At 33.1% G+C, this 22,500-nt stretch overlaps 1 protein-coding gene across 1 annotated transcript in view; it reads left to right on the top strand.

The window, feature by feature from the left end:
- LOC137644232 (uncharacterized) overlaps window positions 1–22,500 on the top strand; it is a 253,394-nt gene that overhangs the window by 4,432 nt on the left and 226,462 nt on the right. Inside the window, exon 2 of the mRNA XM_068377230.1 lies at window positions 16,434–16,484. Within this exon, the coding sequence (XP_068233331.1) occupies window positions 16,434–16,484 (51 nt within the window). The remainder of the gene's footprint in view (window positions 1–16,433; window positions 16,485–22,500) is intronic.

Here is a 22,500-nt window from a genome sequence, read left to right as displayed (position 1 = left end):
TCTATATCAATAGCGATCTATTAACGTTCATATAAAATGTACATGTGTATTGATTATCCCCAAAAATTGCCTGTATCTGCACCTATTTATTGAGAATATAGAATTCAACAGTCTTTTCATGGAGTTGATAAGACCTTCAATATTTCTTTCTAACAAACGCACGCACGAGCTTGGATTATATATATATATATATATATATACATGTTATATATACATATATATGTATATATATATATATACATATATATACATATATATATATATACATAGTATATATATATATATACATATATATATATATATTATATATACATATAAATATATGTATGTGTATATATATATATATATATATGAATATATGTACAGTATATATATATATATATATATACATATATAAATAGACCTATATATACATATATATATATATATATATGCATATATATATATACATATATATGTATATACATAGGTCTATTTATATATATATATATATATATACGTATATATATGTGTATATATATAGTATATATATACAGTATATATATATATATATATATATCACCAGGACTGGTTACAGCTAATAAGTTTTTATCATAAAATGTTACGAAACTAAAGGGAGAAACTTGTTTAGATATAGTACTTTCTCTTATTGACATTGTAATCCTCATTGTTAGTCTGTCACTTTAAGTATGAAGTCAAGTGTGGCACTTTTTCTTTCGTGGCTGGATGTATACATACATAAATTATGTGTATGCATATATATACACACGTATAGATATATATATTATATATTTATATATATATATATATATATATATACACACATATATATATATATATATATATATAAATATATATGTGTGTGTGTGTTTGTGTGTGTGCGTGTGTGTGAATTATTGTATCAAAAGGAAACTTCTTAATTAATCAGTTAACCTTTGTGTAAACGTTTTTTGCTTACGCATTTAAAAGAATTTTTATGACGAATAAAACGACCCCTTGTTTATCCATCATTATCTCAGAATTCCCTCCCCCCTCACTCTTTTTGCAAGCAAACAGTATAACTGTTTACATTCATGGTTGAAAAACAGTGTTGTGAACCAAGAAAGGAACCAGCTTCAAGCAAACTGGCTATGTTTTGTTTTTGAAACTACAAAAGCAGTTGCAACGACATTGAGGATAATCCAGGTCTTCTTCCACTGGGATTTGACTCCCTTGGAAGAAGAATTCTCGCAAATGAAATGATTTCGTGTCATTCCATTAAGGAAATAACTTTTTAATGAATTTAAAAGAATTGCATGATTAAGTACCTCCCTCTCCCCTCTTTCTTTCTCTCGGTGTCATAGGTTTGGACGATGTGGATGGTTCGGTGGTGGTTTAGAGGCTTTTTTTCAAAATGCGCCCCAAGGCCTCCAGGAGATTGGACCCTCCAAATCAGGGGTTAAAAAATAAAAGTATGCAAGTATCCATTTAATATTTCCACCAACTCACCAGGTGAAGGAGGAGAGGGCAAACCTCTTTATCAAATCTAAGGTTACGCTCCTGTTCTCTCTCTCTCTCTCTCTCTCCTCTCTCTCTCTCTCTTCTTCTTCTTTTTGTTCTTCTTCTTTTTCTTCTTCCTTTTCTTCTTCTCCTTCTTCTTCTAGTTCGGTATGCAAAAAAAAAAATTATCCTAAAAGGCCTGCAAAGTAAAACTCTCGAAAGCATACTGGCGAGATCAATAAAATCAAGAAATAAAAAAAAAAAAAGGTCGCAAGAGAATCAAGTTTGTTAACGTTTTCTTGTTAATGAGTTTCCGTGGAACGAAACTCACAATTCTAAAGAAAGCAAAAGCTTGTGGCTGAACAAAACCATTGTGCCTGGAATGGTACTCCTGAGAAATATTCTTCGGGGCGCTCTCTCTTCCTTTTACAGTTCTCCCTCTTCGAGTGGGGAGTAACCTCTTGAACTGACAAATCTTAGTGCACCAGCATAGGCCTACACACTCGGGTGAAGACTTCAAGGAGCAAACACTTGTCGGGAGGTGTACGTGAATGCAACTGAAATATTGTGTGGATGTGTACGCCTGGCAAAGGATGTTTGTTTTGTGAGGAGGTGGTTTGGGATCGGAGCAGGAGAGGGTAGGTGGGGGTGGGGGGTGGGGGGAATTGCTAAGGAATTGCCGGAACTGGGAAAAACTGTTGTTTTTATTTTTGTAGAAGATTGTTTCTATTAGGACGAGCAGTTTTTGTCTATAGTAAATTTATTACGGGGCAGATATGATTAACTGATATCTGAAATAGAATTACATGTGATACACAAATTTTTTATTGTTCAGGAGAAAAAAATTATATTTGTAATGCTTTAAGAATTAAAAGATATCTTTTTTGCCTTTTTGAGTAAATGAAGACACAGATGCCTTGATGGTTGCTATATAGTTCCCTTTGACGAGGAGGATTTTTCCAATTCAGATCCACAAGTGATTAAAAAAGAGATAGTCTATAGTGACAGGCTAAAGAAAATTGTTGAAAGAGAGTGAAATCAATCCTTGGCGAGATTAATAATACCAAAAAAGGAGAGAAAGCGGTGATACCCTTAAAGTTATTTCTGTACCATAACGAACAAATTAGAGGTACAAAATATTTTTCTACTATTCTCGTTAACCATTCAATTCTCTCCGTTCTACGCCACTCCAATGGCGGCCATAGTAAAAGTGCATTCATCAAGAGATTGGATGCCAGACAACCTAAAATCAATCAATCAATCGTCAAGAGATTGTTACTGTGATTTGCAATGCTCAACGCATCCAGCCCTAGGTCTACTATTTCTTGGGGTGCAGAGAGTGTGTGCAGATAAGGCAATCATCTTGCTTGCTTGCTTGCTTGTCAGATTGCCAAGCCCTTATTGCTGGACACGGGCTCTTGCGTTTGCAGCCCGTCAAGGCAATCATCCCCTCCTGATTGGTAACGTCTCTGCCTGGTGTTTGCCAGTCGGGGGCTCGAGTCCCACTCAGACTCGTTAGTGCCATTAGTGTCTGCAACCTTACCATCCTTGTCAGCTAAGGTCTTGGGTTTTGGGGGAGCCTATAGGTCTATTTGCTGAGTCATCAGCAGCCCACTGCCTGGCCCTCTCTGGTCATAGCTTGGGTGGAGAAGAAACTTGGGCGCTGATCATATATAATATATGGTCAGTCTCTAGGGCATTATCCTGCTTGTTAGGGCAATGTCACTGTCCCTTGCCTCTGCCATTCATGAGCGACCTTTAAATCTTTAAACCTTTAAAGGGATGAAATATATAAGGAAGGAAAATTAAACACACATAGATATTCTTCCATCCGAAGCCATGAGTCAAATTGGATCTACGTTTTGATTTTTAGGAAATAGTATGGGCTGAGTTTTCGAGCGCAATATACCAGACCAGGGGTGGGGAACCCTTTTTTTGGATGAAGGCCAATCTTGCAATTCCTCAATGCTCCTTAAGGGCCGCTAGTAATCTAAAGAAAGAGTGACAAGTTTATAAAAATTTAAAGCATTACAATTTCAAATATTTGAATTAAGTACTTTTTATATAAGTAATCAGTAAATGCATTATATTGAAAACTAAATTTTAAAATATTTCATTCAATTTTGGGTAGTTTTCAAACTACCGTAAGTAAATGAATAATATCGAAAGCATGTCATTTTCAAATTACTTTAGTTAAGCAAGTAGGTTCTTTGTGTTGAAGTGATAAATAAAATAATATTCATCCTTTGGAAAAGATAGCTTATAAATATGAACAAAATAACCTTTTCAAATATTTTATATTGGCAAGTAGGTACTTTTTAAACAATCAGATCTCATAAAAATGTAACATCCCAGTAAAAAATTGTATGTTTAACACACTTAGCTGTTTTAATTAAAAAAAAAAAATTATTTGCTTTCTTAAGATGTTCAATAAATCCCTAGTTTTTAGCCATCATAGCTGGAACACCATCAGTGCATAACGTATTATAATAAGAAAGTAAAATTTACTCCTCCTTTGTGACATTGCTTATTGAAGTTGTTAAAATGTCTGTTCCTCTTGTCCTTGCGTTAAGGCTACCTAAGGGAAGCTGTTTTTCATACAATCAAAACTCAACAGTGAAAGCACAAATAAAACATTTTCATGGCAAAAATCTGGAACCTGTTGACTCATCTAAAAACTAACATAGATCACTGTGAGGAGATGGGCAAAACAGGAACTCTCTCGTCCATCATACGTTAAATCACTCACTCATTGTAACTAGCAGTTACTGCTAGTTGTATTAAGTTAGGATTCATTGAATTCAAGGAAAAATTGCTTCCATTCTCTGGGAGGTACATCACTGAACAACACTTTCCTATTGTGTGTGTGTATATATTTGTATGTGTGTACATGCAGTAGAATGATTTCAAACACAATATTCAGTCTCAAAGCAGAAATATACTACACTTACTGTACATATATCAAAGGCCGTAGAAGGCCGCACTTGATGGTCCAGAAGGCCATATGCGGCCTTAAGGCCGCAGGTTCCCCATCCCTGTACCAGACTAATGTTCGGTGTGTTTTTGGGAAGACGTCGTCTTGGGTTTCTTGGTATTTGGCCGTCACCTTATATATATATATATATATATATGTATATATATATATATATATATATATATTTTTTTATAATTCTCCTCATCGAAGGATCAATCGTAAGGCGAACACATGCACACACATTATATATATGTATATATATAATTATATATATATTTATATTTATACATAATTTATATATATATGTATATATATAAATATATATATAAATACATATATATATATGTATATAAATATATATAAATAAATAAATATATATATATATATATATATATATATGAATATATATAAATAAATAAATATATATATATATATATATATATGTATATATATATATATATATATAGTTAATTTAAGCTCGTTTTGTGGGAGGAAAGCAAATAATAGTATGAAGAAAATAAGGTGTATATCCAGTGGTGTATTGAAAGCTCCGTACGAGTATTACAAAAGACTTATTCAATTGATTTTCTAAACATCTATTTTTAAGTGACACCGCGTTGTAAAAAATACACTAAACTATAAAATAGAACAGAATGATTATGATATAGAAGACGAATAAAAAAATCCTTTGATGATGTTTTTAACTATTTTTAGTACTCTTGTCCTATTGGAATATGTAATTAAATGAAGGTCGGAAACGTTACGTAATATAAACTTCAAGTGGATTGTAGCCCCTATGAGATATCAGTGCTAAGTTTTCCAGTTCCTTTGGAAGACTGGAAATAAGGGCATTAATATTCAGTTCCAGTTCCAATACTGTTTAATTTAATTGCCTCACAGCAAAACTGGATATAGAAAAAGAAAAAGACTATGATAGAAATTTCAGGAAAAATTCCATAATATCCATTATATTCTGAATTTCATAGCTCAATTTTTTAAAATCATATATTAATCGTTTTTACGGTAAAATTTCATATTATCAAAAAAAAAAAAAAAAAAAAAAACTGATAAAATTCTAGACATTTTACCATTTCTGACTTTTTCTTAATAATGATTCCCACATTTCAAAGTGGACCAAACAGAACGAGTTTCTATATTTCTGATAAAGTTCTAGACATTTTACCATTTTCATCATTTTTTTTTAGTAATGATTCCCAGAAAAGCAATTAATACTCTATATTTCTAAGTGGCCATAACAGAACGAATTTTCCCCATTTCAATTACTTCCCTACTTGGTTTAATTGTTATTGGATATTACATTCTCTGGTCCCTTCAATCAGGTATTTCCAACGATTATGAATCAATTGATATTCATAGTTTTGAGACACTTATTTTATTTCATGTAGATTGAGACCTCGGGATTTAGCGTTCATGATACTGAATAAAAGCACTAGTTCAGATTAACACCTTAAGGGGTGTAGAATAGTACACACACATACACACTTACACACACACACCACACACACACACACATATATATATATATATATATATATATATTTATATATATACTGTATATATATATGAGTGTGTGCATATGGTATAAATAATTACTATGTCGTATTTTCTTATTATGCTGGAAAGAGTGTTTCCACAATGATAAATATATACATATATATATATATATATATATATATAAACTATTCACTGGATACCATATTGCTCTATTTCATTTGTCTCATATATATATATATATATATATACATATATATATATGTATATATATATATATATATATATAACATATATATATATATGTATATATATATATATATATATAACTATTCACATGAAGCTCGATTGCTCTATTTTATATGTCTAATATATATATATATATATATATAACTATTCACATGAAACTCGATTGGTTTATTTTATTTGAGCTAAAGAAATAAATTCCTGACATTTTAGAAGCTTTTTGAAAACATTTACAAGGGTAAAACCTTCCAGCTTAATCAGTTTTTAGATTATGCAGTTAGGTTTAATTTCCGTACTAAGGGAGACAAGGAGTAGTTGGGGAGAATGTGTGAATTGTTGGGATAATTCCTACAGTGAACAAGAGTATCAATTTCATATAACATTGTTACTCTACGTGTGAGTGAGGAGAGGCAATAACGAGAGTGTAAAAGTTACCAGCGTTCAAACTTCAAGACGCCAAGTTCAGACAGCATGCGCTTCCAATCAGGTTAAGTAATGCTGATTGACGGCTGAGGAGGCTGACCTGGAATTCAGGAGATTTATTTTAATCTCTCTCTCTCTCTCTCTCTCTCTCTCTCTCTCTCTCTCTCTCTCCATTTTACTTGAACAAGTACAATTTTTTTTTTCCTTTTGAATAATCCTTACTTTTATGTTTTGTTGGTAATGCTTTGAGCTGGTTTCCAGTTATCAGTTGGCTTTCCCGAAGCTACGTTCCACATGAGAGTGATCTATTTTCTTTCTCTTTTCCAGTGAAGTGAGCATTGCATGCTCATGCTCACAAATTTTCTTAGCATTAAATATCATAAAATATGTGGTTCATTTTCGCACGAGGCCAAAACGCAAATGCATACCATCTCCTATTCTTAGAGGCATTCTTAGAGTTCCAGGTATAGCTAGTGGTACATGCTACTCGAGTGATTATTTTTGCATTGTTCAAAAGTTGGAGTTGTTTTCCATTTTTCATTACAAGTTTTTTTCCTTAACCTATCATTATAGATATGATTAATGAAATAAGGGCTCATTTACATTGCATACCCAAAATATTTATAACATAACCAAGATATTATGATTGCATAACGCTGGGGTATATAGATTGTATTCAAACAAGTAACTCGCAACACATGCAGGCAAAGAGTTTTCAGAGAATAACTAATGCCTTTGGCCGCAAATTGTACCTTCACTTCTTTCATTATTCTAACATATAAAACCAATCAGTTGCAGAAATCAACCCGAAAACGTTGCAAACCACACAAGGAAATATTGAGCCTGCAATTTGCTTTCGGAGACAAACCAACTCGCTGATATGTTTATGCACAAAATTCTGGGGGTGGTAAAAGTTACCCAAAAGAAGGATGGTTAGGGAAGAAGTCGGTTGGATAAGGGCAGGACCACTGTCAATGAAGGGAAGAGAGGTGTTGGCTTTGAAACTACGAAAGTGGAAGAGGAAGATAAGAGATGAAAGAACCACATAGCATTTCCTTGGGTTGAGTTAAATCAAAATAAATGCAGAGGTATTACATTTTTTTTTTCTTGAAGAAATGAAAACGCCAAGATGAAACGGTCAACATTTTAAGCATTACAGGAAGTTGCTGTTAAAGGAGAGAGAGAGAGAGAGAGAGAGAGAGAGAGAGAGAGAGAGAGAGAGAGAGCATTAGTAGCACTAGCAATTAGACTGATTACTCTGGTTGAAACGAAACTCTCTTCTCCCCCCCTTGCTCAACAATTTTTTGGGGGAAGAGACTGTACTTGTTTTGAGACAGACTTTACATTAAATCCTATTTTTGACAATTGTAATCTTTTGATATAGTGGTAAGAGGTAATTAATTAACAAAAATAGGATAAATAATGTTTTTTATTAGAAATACACTATCAATTACTATATAACAGATATACAATTGTCATTGCAAAAATATATTACACAACATAATTCCTTTTTTACTCTAAGCAGTTCCGAGCATTTTTGTCCATATGAATAAGTATTTTTTTTTTTTATTTCTGTAACATACATTCCATATATAGGAACTCTTAGGAGTTTTTTTTTTTTTTGTGTGGGGGGGTGGGGGGTTGACAGGAGATTCATAAATCAGATGGAAAGTTATAGCTTGATACCCCAAAACTGTTTTTCCGTATTTCGTGTGGTTTTATTATCAGGCGCTCATTGTTTCATATGAAATGCGATTTTTAATCAAAATTTACATGATGATATTTCATTTGATGATTCATGTTGTTATATATATATATATATATATATATATACATATATATATATATATATATATATGTATATATATATATATATATATGTGTGTGTGTGTGTATATCACTAATATCATGATAATTATTTTCCCGCTTTTGTCAAAACAAATAAAGTTCAAACATTAAGAGTTTTACATAAGATTAAATTGTCGATAACCAGAGGTCATTTTATTATATATTCACCGACTCTTTGATATGGAAATGCTATGTAGTTTATTTACTGTTCACGAGGAAGAGATTACGAGATTCATAATTCTATCTGTGTCATGTTAAGATTATTAATCTAAATTTTTGAAAAATTAATGTAGCTTTGTATCTATGGAATGAGAAAGGGATCTTGAATAATCATAATATCCTAACTTTCACTGAGAGAGAGAGAGAGAGAGAGAGAGAGAGAGAGAGAGAGAGAGAGATCATTGCATCCTGATATTCAATGATTGGTCCTTCGAAAGCCATTTTCACCTCCCCTCTAGGTAGTAAACTGTTACAGCTATATTCTCTCTCTCTCTCTCTCTCTCTCTCTCTCTCTCTCTCTCTCTCTCTCTCTTTTGACCAAACCTTACTCCCTTATAAATGTAGATGAGTCCACTAATCTCCTTTTATATTTTTCATTTGAAAAATCATAGTAATTGGATTCCATCTCATTGTCTGTTGAGAGTCAAATTCAATAGTCTTTGAACGAAGCTTTTGTGACAAAGGTTATTTCAGCAGTAACCTTTTTCCAATCGTTCTTTGTCTACTATTGTCTACTACTCATCAATGCACTCCTCAAATTGACATAGTGCTAATCCTCCTCTTTCTAATTTACTCCAAGAACTCATCTCTCAATGATCCAAATGCCATATTTTGTATGGCAAAAACAGAGTAGTTATTGTTACTTGTATTATACTTACTAGAGATTTTACTCAAGTATTATCCTTACTAGTTACGAGTCATCATTCTTGTTTTGAATCTATCTTTTTGTTTGATTTAGTCATGAATTTTTTGTTTTTTTTAATATAAGTTTTCTCAAGTATTATCCTTACGAGTCCTTACTATTTTTGCTTTGAATCTATCTTTTTATTGGATTTAGTCATGAAATTTTTGTATCTAATATTAGGATCTATATTTTATTGTCATTAAACCTATTTTTTGTTTGCTTTTTATTGCAGAGTACTTTCCATTGATGTTCTAGTTGATGTTTTTCTCTTGCAGCTACCTCTTCCATTGCTTTCTTTGCATTGGTGATCATTACTGACTTTTATTCCAACCATCCAATTTCGAGATATATTTTACACTTTTGTCAATTTATCATTTTCCATCGATGTGACATAGGATTTTTTCCCCATATGTCTTTGTTTCATCTTGTATCCTTACATTCATGGTTGTTATAGACTCTTATATTCTGGTTTTTTATTTCCAGTTATTTTATATATTCTTATCATTTGTTTGTTCCTGAAATACCTCTGTTCATCAATAAAAAGGTTTCCGCAACCAATCAAAATCTAATTTAATGGTCATACTCAATTGCTGTTGTCTTTCCTTTGAAAATGTATTCTCTATTGATGTAAATTGGTGCCATCCCAATTTATTTGCTGTTGAATAAAAGCCATTTATAAACCATTAAGTGAGAATCATATATATATATATATATATATGTATATATATATATATACATATATGTATATATATATATATATATATATATTTATATATATACTATATATATATATATATATATATACAGTATTTACTGTATCTATATGAATATTTATATGCATATATGTATATATATAGTTATATATATATATATATATATATGTATATATATATATGTATATATATGTATATATATATATATATATATACTGTATCTATATGAATATTTATATGTATATATATACATATATATGTATATATATATATATATATATATATATGTATATATATGTATATGTGTGTATGAGTGTATATAGAACTACTGTATTTTACACGTGGTAAACATGATAGCCATGAAAGGACTTATTTCTTTGTGTGTTCTGTTTGTAATAAAAACAAGTAAAATCATCATCCAGAACTATCCTCTTTCCTTGAATTAAAGTTCTTAAATTAAGTTTCGTGTCAGGATTCACGTAAAAAAAATTCGAATGACATATTCAAAAATACTGTTTTTGTATAATATGGTTTATTGGTTTAAAAGTATTAAAGAACATGATACCAAAATGTATTTGCCTTAAATGTAGGAGTTACTTCCCGGACATGACACACTTTGATGCAATTTTTAGATTTAATAATTTTACTAAATATCTTTGTTCAGTCTATAGCTATCATTAATACAGTAATGACTATTATTCTAAAGAGAATGAGTGTATCGTTTTTATGATCAAGGAAATACTGATCAATCTGTACTGGGAGATTGCAGTTCTCATTAAGAGCAAAAACATATATGAAAAAAAAAAGGAGAATAAATGAATGATGGATGCAAGTAGCAAAAGATTAAAAAGAGTGAAGTATAATGGGAAAAGAAAGACAGAGGAAGGGAGATAGGCAAACGGAAAAGAATCATCAGAAGAGAAGTCTACACGAAAGAGAGTGCAAGAAAACACGTTTTAATAAATAAGAGAAAATTAGGAAAAAAATATTCCTCCACGACGAACATATGCACAGAAAAAAGAACAACAGCAGGTCTTCTAGGAGAAGGGCACTCCAAAATCAACCCATTGTTCTCGAGTCTTGGGTAGCGCCCTAGCCTCTGTATCATGGTCTTCCACTGATTTGGGTTAGAATTCTCTTGCTTATGGGTACACTTGGGCACACTATTCTATCTTATTTGTCTTCCTCTTGTTTTGTTAAAGTTTTTATAGTTTATTTAGGAGATATTTATTTTAATGCTACTGTTCTTAAAATATTTCATTTTTCCTTCTTTCCTTTCCTCACTGGGCTGATTTCCCTGTTTGAGCCCCTGGGCTTATAGCATCCTGCTTTTCCAACTAGCGTTGTAGCCTAGCAAGTAATAATGATAATAATCATAAAAGTAAAACAAATGAATGAGCTTCCCCTTCCTCAGCATCAGCCGTATCTAGTCCACTACATAACAAAGCCCTCAGACATGCCCTTCCACAATCGCCTTTTTTCGGTCATCCCAAATAAGTCTATGCCCGCAAATTTTCTTAGCTCGTCAATCCTTCGTCTTCTCTTCATTCCCCTGATTCTTTTGTAATCTCTAGGGACCCATTATTTTATTCTAATAATGTCCAGCTGTTGTCTGTCAATCTCATTATAAGATATTCCCACTTCCATTGCTTTTTTTTTGCATGTTGTTAGAATTATATTTTACTTTAGTTTACTCTTATATCCATGTTGCCCCTTTTCTCTCCCTTCCTAGTACAACATAAATCTGGCTTTAGCTTCAGGGTGCAATTTTGGACTTGCACCGTATATGTACACATGACACCAGGAAGGCCGGGGGAATGGGAGAGGGTGAGGTTAAAGCTGTTGGAGAAGGTGGGGGGGGGGGGGGGTGCGTTTGGGAGGGAAGACCTGATTTATGGACGAAGTATGATGCATCACCCAGCATCATAATGCGCTGTAATCGTGAGTCGGTCATGAAAGATGCGATGCAGCGCGACATGAACTCTTAAGAGGATTAAAGAAGTTTGTTTATTATGCGGATGCTGGTGTTTGAGGAGGCTGTGGAACGAGAGATGATAAGATTTATTTTATTAAAGTAAGCCTCTCGAATAACTCGGTCAATTCTTTGGTTATATGTGCCTCTTACTAATCAAGTATTTGAATCTGTAGAACTTCAAAAGTTCAAACTTGCAGCAAATGTTGTTTTTATGTTGAACAGGCTGATATTAGTCTCTTTTTATTGTTTATGTATGAAAGATCAAGTTTAAGGTGGTTACTGTTTTTGAAATATTCCATATTGATTGTTCATTACTTCTCTTGTCGTTTATTTATTTCCTCAGTTTACTTCTTTACTGGGCTATTTTTCCCTGTAAGAGCCCTTGGGCTTATAGCATCCTGCTTTTCGAACGTGTTGTAGGTTATCTAATAATAATAATAATAATAATAATAATAATAATAATAATAATAATAATAATAATAATAATAATAATAATAATAATTTCTTTTTTTAGCATTGTCATTTCCTCAAACAACATATACTATAGTTTACTTGTTTATCCCTTTTGTGATCTGCGTTAATGCTAACTAGATTTTTTATATTTACATACTTTTCCTCTGCATTGTAATTCATAAAGAAATTAAATATTTCATACATTTTACTTTTAGATTTTTTTTTATTTTATGCATCATTCAAATCTACATTCGAGTCTCCAATAAATCTGGTTGCTTAGATTTAGATAAATTCATAGTATACTAATATTTCTGAGTCTGGTAACTTCTATATCTATTTGTTATGAACACAAGGGGATGCTGATTGATTGATTCATTCTGGCATCTTGACATTGGAGGTCATTGATGCCGATATTGCTTGTTTTAAATAAAGAATGAAAGGAAATTCAATTTAAGGCCATGATAGCAAAGGCGTCCTTATAAAAGTTAAGTAGCTTTCAGAAGAACTGTGTCTGAAATAAATCTAAATGCCCCTAGCACAGTACAACACATCTCGACCAAGAATCTTGACTAGGGTGAACCTGCCATCCTCACCTCGAGCCTCAAACAGATTTATTTCTAAAAGTGGGACAATGGATCAACAAATGCCTCACTGCCATAGGCAAGATGTACATATATAGGTCATGGGTACCAAACAGAGGTTCGTGTGTCAAACGAGTGTGACCAATGCGAAGACGACAAAGAGTAGGGCATACATACATATATATATATATATATATATATGTCTTACTTATAACTGTAATCGAACAGTTTAACATGTTTATTCAAAAAGCCCCATAAAAGAAACACAGGAAATATGAATAAATCACACTATATTTCGGTCAATAAACATCGACCCTCTTCAGGATGTAAAGTAAAAATGAGGAATACAGTGGAGAGTGACGGTTTATATATGAGGTCAAGACTTCCTCCGAGCGGCTCAACAATAAGAAGACGCACCTGGATGTAATTAAATTTGGCTAATCCTTCCAGCAATTATAACAACTATAGAATAATTGAACACACCCTTTTCCTTTCATATATAAACCGTCACTCTCCACTGTATTCCTCACTTTTACTTTACATCCTGAAGAGGGTTGATGTTTATTGACCGAAATATAGTGTGATTTATTCATATTTCCTGTGTTTCTTTTATGGGCCTTTTTGAAAAAACATATATATATATATATATATATATATATATATGTATATATATATATATATATATAAATATATATAAATATATATATATATATATATATAAATATATATAAATATATATGTATATATATATATATATATACATATATATATATATATATATATATATATATAAAAGTTTATCTTACTTCTTTATATTCACATTAACAATGAGAGATCTGTCCGTATGTCAATTAGTCTAAGTACTCGTCTCGACTTCTTCAAATTGTTATGTCTAAGGAGATAATCTACTTACGGTATAAGAATACTATTTAACATGAGCTTCTTGTCTAGTTGACCTTTTCCAAATCTACTTAATGTTGAAAGTTTTGTTGAATTCTGGTGTAGTTTCTTTGATACGTTAATATAGATCGTACATTAATTGTATGTTTCCTTACAAACGTAATTCATCTTAGAATCGATGCTAAAAACGATGGAGGAAGAATAATTGTTTATCGAATATTTTGTTAATTAAAATGAATTAAATGTTTTATATCATTTTTTAATTTAGTGTTTTCAAATACTCCCACCTCGATCATATTACCAGAGTACTTCTATTGATTTCTTGAAATAGTTAATGACTCGAACATAATGAATTATGTTTACATTGAAGATACAACATAGAATTGTATGTACAGTTGGAAAGCCACCCGTTGAGTTACTACCGCTAGAGAGTTATGGGGTCTTTTGACTAGCCAGATAGTACTATATTGGATCCTTCTCTCTGGTTACGGTGCACTTTTCTTTTTCCTACACATACACCGAATAGTCTGGCCTATTCTTTACAGATTTTTTTGCTGTCCTCATACACCTGACAACACTGAGATTACCAAACAATTCTTCTTCACCCAAGGGTTAACTACTGCACTGTAATTGTTCAGTGGTCACTTTCCTCATGGTAAGGGTAAAGGAGACACTTTAGCTATGGTAAGCAGCTCTTCTAGAAGAAGAGCTTGGGTAGTGCCATGGCCTGTGTACCATGGTCTTCCACTGTCTTGGGTTAGAGTTCTTTTGCTTGAGGGTACACTCGAGCATAGTATTCTATCTAATTTCGCTTCTTCTTTTTCTGGTAAAGTTTTTATATTTAATATAGGAACTATTTATTTTACTATTGTTGCTGTTCTTGAAATATTTACTTTTTCCTTCTTTCCTTTCCTTACTGGGCTATTTACTCTGTTGGGCCCCTTGGGCTTATAGCATCCTGCTTTTCCAATTAGGGTTGTAGCTTAGCAAATAATAATAATAATAATAATAATGATATACCTCACTCTGAGGAAGTGCACCCTGTCAAACCCTAACTGCTTGGCGAGGTGGTGGGGTGAGGCTACACATAGGAACTCGCCATGCAGTAAGGTTGTAACAGGGTCCAATTCCGCATAGAGAGGTGTACCCAGAATTAATGTGTCCAACTGTTTATTTTCATAAAAAAAAAAAAATGGGTATGGTCGCAAGTGTTATTGTTTGGCTAACTTTTAATTACTACTTAATCCTTTTAGATAGGGCATAGGTATAAAACTTAATAAACTCAGACTTTCAAAGCTGTTGGATCCCTTGGGCTTATACCATCCTGCTTTTCTAACTAGGGTTGTAGCTTAACGAATAATAATAATAATAATAATAATAATAATAATAATAATAATAATAATAATAATAATAATAATAATAATAATAATAATAATAACTGCCTCCTTAAAAGTATTTTGGTAACCTAAGAAAAGGAAGTAAAAAAAAAAGAAATGAAGAATCCAGAAGGATCATCACGTATAAATATTCTTATCTGACACGATGTGCTTAATCTCAATAAGAGATTTATAATCCTATAATTGTTCTGAAAATATAAAATTTGTTTTTCCTGATACTGTCTTCATTTTCTTTATGAAATATATTAACTTTTTTTCTGAGCTAAAAGACTTCAAATTCTTCCTACTTCGTTCTGCAAATTAATCTATGGTCAATTTATTTTGTTCGTAAGTAAGGAAAACAGAAATTTTGATTTATCCCATGTCAAAATCTACCTTTTTTCATTAAACTCTGAGGTTTTATATATATATATATATATATATATACATATATATATATATATATATATATATATATTATATATATATATATATATATATATAAATATACACACAGATAAAAAACCTGTGAAAAGATTTGTAGTTTTAGGTTTATGGAATGTATATCGAAACATCATGTCTCTCTCTCTCTCTCTCTCTCTCTCTCTCTCTCTCTCTCTCTCAAATAATATTTTTACTCTTCAATCCTGTTAGTCTTCGTTCCTTGTATTAACATATCAGGATATTCATTATTTCAAATAAAATGCGCTGAATCTTAAACTTCTCCTTTAAGATCCTGGAGAAAGTCAGAATTTTGGGACATTTCAACTTTTTCTTAATAAAATGTTTTTCAACTTTCTTCCAGACTGAAATGTTTTCCATCTTTGTAAGACTAAGTTTTTTTTATCACATTTTCTTACAAAAATATTTTCCAACATTTTTTTCTTCTGAATAAAGTGTTTTTCAAAATTTTTACATTAAAATGTTTTCCAACATAATCAGACTAAAATGTTTTCCAACATTTTACACTAAAAGGTTTTTCAACTGTTTTAGAATTTATTTTTTTTACTTTTTCTCACACTGAAACGTTTATCAATTTTTTTTTACAGGTGGCTACAGTCAAGAATGGAGGACGCAAGATATGCTCACACCAACACCAGGTAAGAACGACAATATATATATATATATATATATATATGTATATATAGAGGCATACGCACATACACACACTAACACATACACACATATATATATATATACATATATATATATATATATATATACATATATATATATATATATATATTACTTATCAGTCACAAAACTGCACGTGACATATATTAAAGGGTAAAATCCACAGGAAACAGGAAAGGAAAAGACCAGGTACCAAGCGGTTTCGTGTATTACGTACACTTCTTCAGGGTACACACACACACATATATATATATATATATATATATATATCCCTTTCTGACTGGGGATACCTTAAGGTGGAGAAAGGGTTTGTGTAATGCCATGATCAGCAATGATTTATTAGTAAGGGCCACCCATACTAGGTTGGTTTGCTGTGAACGATCAAACTAGAGTCTCCCACCATCGCCAATTCGCAGTGGCCATCGGGGTAATGAAAATGGCCAAACCCCAGACATGACTAAGGACATGTTTCAGGTCTTTCCCCTGCATTTGACTAGAAAGGGCTGCATTTGATGTTTTTTTATGTGTATATATATATATATATATATATGTGAGTGTGTGTGTGTGTGTATGTATATATATATAGATTGATTGATTGATTTCAAGTTTTCAGGCATCCTGACATCTAAGGTCATTGATACTGAATATATATATATATATATATATACATACATACATATATATATATATATATATATATATATTTCGCTATATATATATATATATATATATATGTGTGTGTGTGTGTGTTTGTGTATGTGTGTGTAAGCGTGTGTATATATCCACCATCCCGTAAGAATGAAAATTTTAGAATTCTCCTTTTCTTGGGGCAATTGTAACGCCACTCAATCTTTTTTTCCCGAGCTGCAGTAAAACCGCGTACTGACGTGACAAGTGGCTCACACTACCCCTCCCCCTCCCTCTCCCCCATTAAACTTCCCCCTCCATCCCCCCCCCCCACCCTGTATCCTACCCCTCTCAGAAATATTCAAGTCAAGAGTTTGCGTTTTCAAAGGCGAATAATTATGTGATTTTTATTACACACTGACAGTCCAGTTTGTCATTTTTAGAAGTATAATTTGTGGGAAATCTTGTATATTGACTTGCAACTGGTTACAGTATTTTGCTCTTGTTTGATAAGGTAAAAGATTTATGAAATCATGATTCAAACATAATTTACATACACATAGATACAGTATATATATATATATATATATATATATTGTACCAACCGTGTTTCACACAATTGTACATAATTCCTTTTGTATATATTATGCTTGTATCTTCGCTCCTCCCTCGCACTAAAACGAACATAAAAATTCCTGTCTGGTTTTTCCTCTATGATATTGTCTGTCTTGTGAACTTGTCATGTCCTGTTGCCTTGAGGTTTTGTATATAAGGAGAGTGTTCCAAAACAATATAACTCAGTCATTTCCAATCTGCCTTTGAGTTCACAACTCCTCTCTCGGCCCGTCACATTGGTGACCCCGGAAGTCGACTCGCTCCCACTGCCTTCCACCCCCACCTCCCTCGCCCCTCCATCGTTGGTAATATGACGGAGGCGGACTCTACCCCAGCAGTTGGCACTGCGGCCGCTCCATTGAAACTTTCACCGTTCGCTAGCGGAGAAGCGTTCGCTTGGTTTCAACGCGCTGAAGTCCACTTTCGTATCAGGGGCGTGACTCGCTCAACCACCAAAGCGGATTATGTTCTTGCGGCGATACCCGAGGACACCTTCCCAGAAATATCCGACTGGCTTTGTGAACAAGGAGACACCCCAATAGCGTATGACGACCTCAAATCATACCTTCTGCAGCAGTACTCGCCGTCGCCAGCCGCCCGTATAGCAAAGCTTTTTCAGCTCTCGTAACAACCGTTGGGGGACCAAAGGGCTTCGCTTGCCCTCAGGGAAATGACCAGTATCGCTCGCCTTCAACCTGCCGCAGACGGCTCTCCTCGTGAGGTGAACCTACTCCGTGCCCTTTGGATACGCCGTTTACCTGAACCTGTGCGCGCTGCCATACCCGATGTCGATAGTTTACCCATAAAGGACTTGATGACCAAAGCCGACGCCCTTATGGACAGCCACTTCAAGACCTCCATCAACGCCTCCACCCCTGACGACGAGGATGCCTATTCAACGTCAACCGAAGCTGACATGAATGCCGTAGGACATACACGCCTACCCCGTGACGTGCCGAAGCGGCGACAAAGCCGCCCACCACCCACCAATCGCACGCGCCCCAACGAACGACTTCTACAGCCACTTACTACCTCCCATCCGCCGCAGTTTTGCTACTACCACTTCAGATTCGGGGCAACCGCGAGGAAATGTGCCAAAGCTTGTCAGTGGCCAAAAAACGTGTAAGTAGGCCATCGCTTTTGGCGGTGGCCTCCCGTGTTTCTAATCTTTTCTTTTTACAGGATGCAGGAACGGGCGTGCGATTTTTGGTAGACACGGGTGCTTGTCGTTCTCTTTTGCCAAGGAAACTCTTCAAGGCACAACGTAGTCTGTCTACATCTGCCGACGTCCGCTTGGTTGCTTCCAACGGATCTGCGATACCCACCTACGGTTACGAGAGTCTCACATTATCGTTCGGAAACGGTAAATTCAATTGGAAGTTTCTCGTTGCTGACGTCACAATGCCAATCCTCGGTGCAGATTTCCTCTCTCATTTCCACCTTCTGGTCGATGTCGCCCACCGACGATTGGTCAACGCAGACTCGTACTTGTCGACACCTCTTCAACCCGCCCCCTCTAACCTCGCTCTCCACATCAGCGCACCCACGGATGCCTACGCCCACCTCCTCACGTCGTACCCGCCGTGTTTCACACAATTGTACATAATTCCTTTTGTATATATTATGCTTGTATCTTCGCTCCTCCCTCGCACTAAAACGAACATGAAAATTCCTGTCTGGTTTTTCTTCTATGATATTGTCTGTCTTGTGAACTTGTCATGTCCTGTTGCCTTGAGGTTTTGTATATAAGGAGAGTGTTCCACAACAATATAACTCAGTCATTTCCAATCTGCCTTTGAGTTCACAACTCCTCTCTCGGCCCGTCACAATATATATATCGGTGTGTGAGTGTATGTAGACGTGTGTGTGTGTGTGGGTGTGGGTGTGTATAGATAATGGATGGACATTAAGATTAACAGATTGGGTCCCTAGAGATTGCAATGGATTGACGAGAGAAGAAAATATGCTGGTATAAACTAGCATAGAAAGACCATAAACAGATGTGAGTGGAAAGACATGTCTAAGGCATTTGTCCTACAGTGGACTAGTTACCGATGATGATGATTACACACACACACACATATATATATATATATATATATATGTATATATATATATATATATATGTGTGTGTGTGTGTGTGTGTGCGTGCGTGTGTATGTATGTATGAATACGAAAACAAACTAAAGTAATGGGTATTCTAGCAACATGTAAGAAAAAGAAATAGAGATGTGCGGGATATATATATATATATATATAAATATAAAGAGAGATAGAGAGAGAGAGAGAGAGAGAGAGAGAGAGAGAGAAAATGTGTCTTCGAATTTATTATATTAGTCAAAACATAAAATACAGATAAAAAAAACTCTTGCATAAATATTGTAAAATATTCCATTTACCAGAATTTGATAGTCCTGAGATATTAGGCAAATATCAACCAAGTGTAATTTAATTGATTTTCCTGGAGTTAATATTAAACTCCTAATATCGAACAATTGTAATTATAATTAAAAAGTTTTCCTGATGAAACAGAAAAAATTAATTATGGCTCAAATTGACTTTCGAACTCATAATGCGTTCGACCATGATGAAGTTTTTTATTAAAACAAAAAATTAATATCAATGAATATAAAATATATGAGAGATAACTATAAAAACGAGAGAGGATAAATGATTTTGAAAATTAATGGTTATAGTTATTATTATTAAAGCTACAAGGAATTTAATATTTTTTTTGTACATACTGTATATATTTTTATTATATATATATATATATATATGTGTGTGTATATATATATATATATATATACATTTATATGTATATATATATATATATATGTACGTACGTATATATATACTGTATATATATATATATATATATTATATGTTCATATATATATATATATATATGAATATATATATATATACAGTAATATATATATATTGTATATATATATATATATATATAAATATATGCATATATATATATATGTATATATATATATATATATATAAAATGTTATATGCACGCACAGATATATCCTACCATATTGAGGTAAACAGTACTCGGTATTTACTTTCATATGAAGAGAACATACCTACCGATTGGTCAGATCAAGTTATTCGGTTTTGTAGCTTCAAAGGCTACAATAGATACAATACCAATATCCTCTCTCTCTCTCTCTCTCTCTCTCTCTCTCTCTCTCAGCATAACTTTACCAGAACATTTCAGGCAAAATGAAATTGAAAATGAATAACTGTTGGAACTTTCTGTTTAGAGATGTTGTGTCGACAAGGTTTCTTTATTTTTCAGTGTTGTATAAAAAATTTCAATTCATTCTTCTACGGTGACATTTATATGACAGAGGATCGAAGCAGACCTCCCAATCCATTGCGGCATTATGCAATTTCCAGAAGCTGCAACTTACAATATCAGGGTCGGTTGCCTGATGCACTTTATCCAATGTCTTCTATCTTAGGCATCCTCTTCCACCAAACATCTTCTCTCCTTATCATCCTTCACCTTATCTAACCATCTCATTATCTACTTCCCTCTCGATTTTCTCCCTCTAACAGGTTCCTCTAGAGTCCCTCTTCGCCTCTTCCCCACCACCCATCCTCAACATGTGTCCACAACATCTCAGTCGCGACGCTCTTACAGTATCATCTTTGTATTCTTTACCACGCCTGCCATTCTTCTTATTTCAATTGGAACTGGATATCCTCTATTCTACATACTCTTTTAAGTTAAGGATTGGTAGTGAGAAAGACTGACACGAGCTTGTAACTGATAGAGCAAAATATGCTTGAATAGAAAAAAATAAAACAAACTTTCTTATCTTATGTGTATATTAGTTTGTTCTCTCTCTCTCTCTCTCTCTCTCATATATATATATATATATATATACACTATGTATATATATATAAATATATATATATATATATATACACTATGTATATATATATAAATATATATATATATATATATATATTTATGCATATATACATATATATATATACATACATATATATATATATATATATATACAATATATATATATATATATATATATATATTATGTAAGAGAGAGAGAGAGAGAGAGAGAGAGGGTTTGGGCGAGATTAATATGAAGCGAATAGCTAAGGATACAAAAACATTAGCACTTGGGGAGCAAGTCCGGTAAAGAAAAAAAAAACATTCTACGATATCATCCAGTTGAGGTTGTTGAAGACAAAGAGAGAAACAAAGCCTCTTAACTACAGCATTTCCAGACGACAGGGATCAGTGCACTGTAGATATTATTAATTGTCTTTTCAGCGTTCGTTGTAGGCCTATCTGCACTTGGTTTACGCCTCTCTACTTTAACTTTGTTTTCTGCTTTCATTCTTATTTCGTATTGTCTAATCTTGATTTTATCGTTGTGTATTTATAGGGTATCTATCAGCCTAGATGCAACTGGGCGATGGATGGCCTTACCGAACCTAATGCCAGATTATATAGCCACAATGTATTATTTTTCAATAGTAACTGGGCTCTTTATAGGTTTCAGTTTCAGTACTGAAGGGAAGTTCTTGTCTTCATGTAGAGGTAAACCTCTTCATGTCTTTTTAATATATGTTTATCCTTTGGCATAATTGAACCATTGCCTTGTGCTATTTCCCAGAAAAATAGCTCTTAATTATTCCAGCTTACAACAAGTTTGATTATGCCCCAGAGCTCGGTATATGTTGATGTAATAT

Source organism: Palaemon carinicauda, chromosome 7 (genome assembly GCF_036898095.1).
Source record: "Palaemon carinicauda isolate YSFRI2023 chromosome 7, ASM3689809v2, whole genome shotgun sequence".
Lineage (NCBI taxonomy): Eukaryota > Metazoa > Arthropoda > Malacostraca > Decapoda > Palaemonidae > Palaemon > Palaemon carinicauda.
The sequence above is the reverse complement of the archived record's forward strand: the minus strand, read 5'-3'. Positions and strand labels throughout refer to the sequence as shown.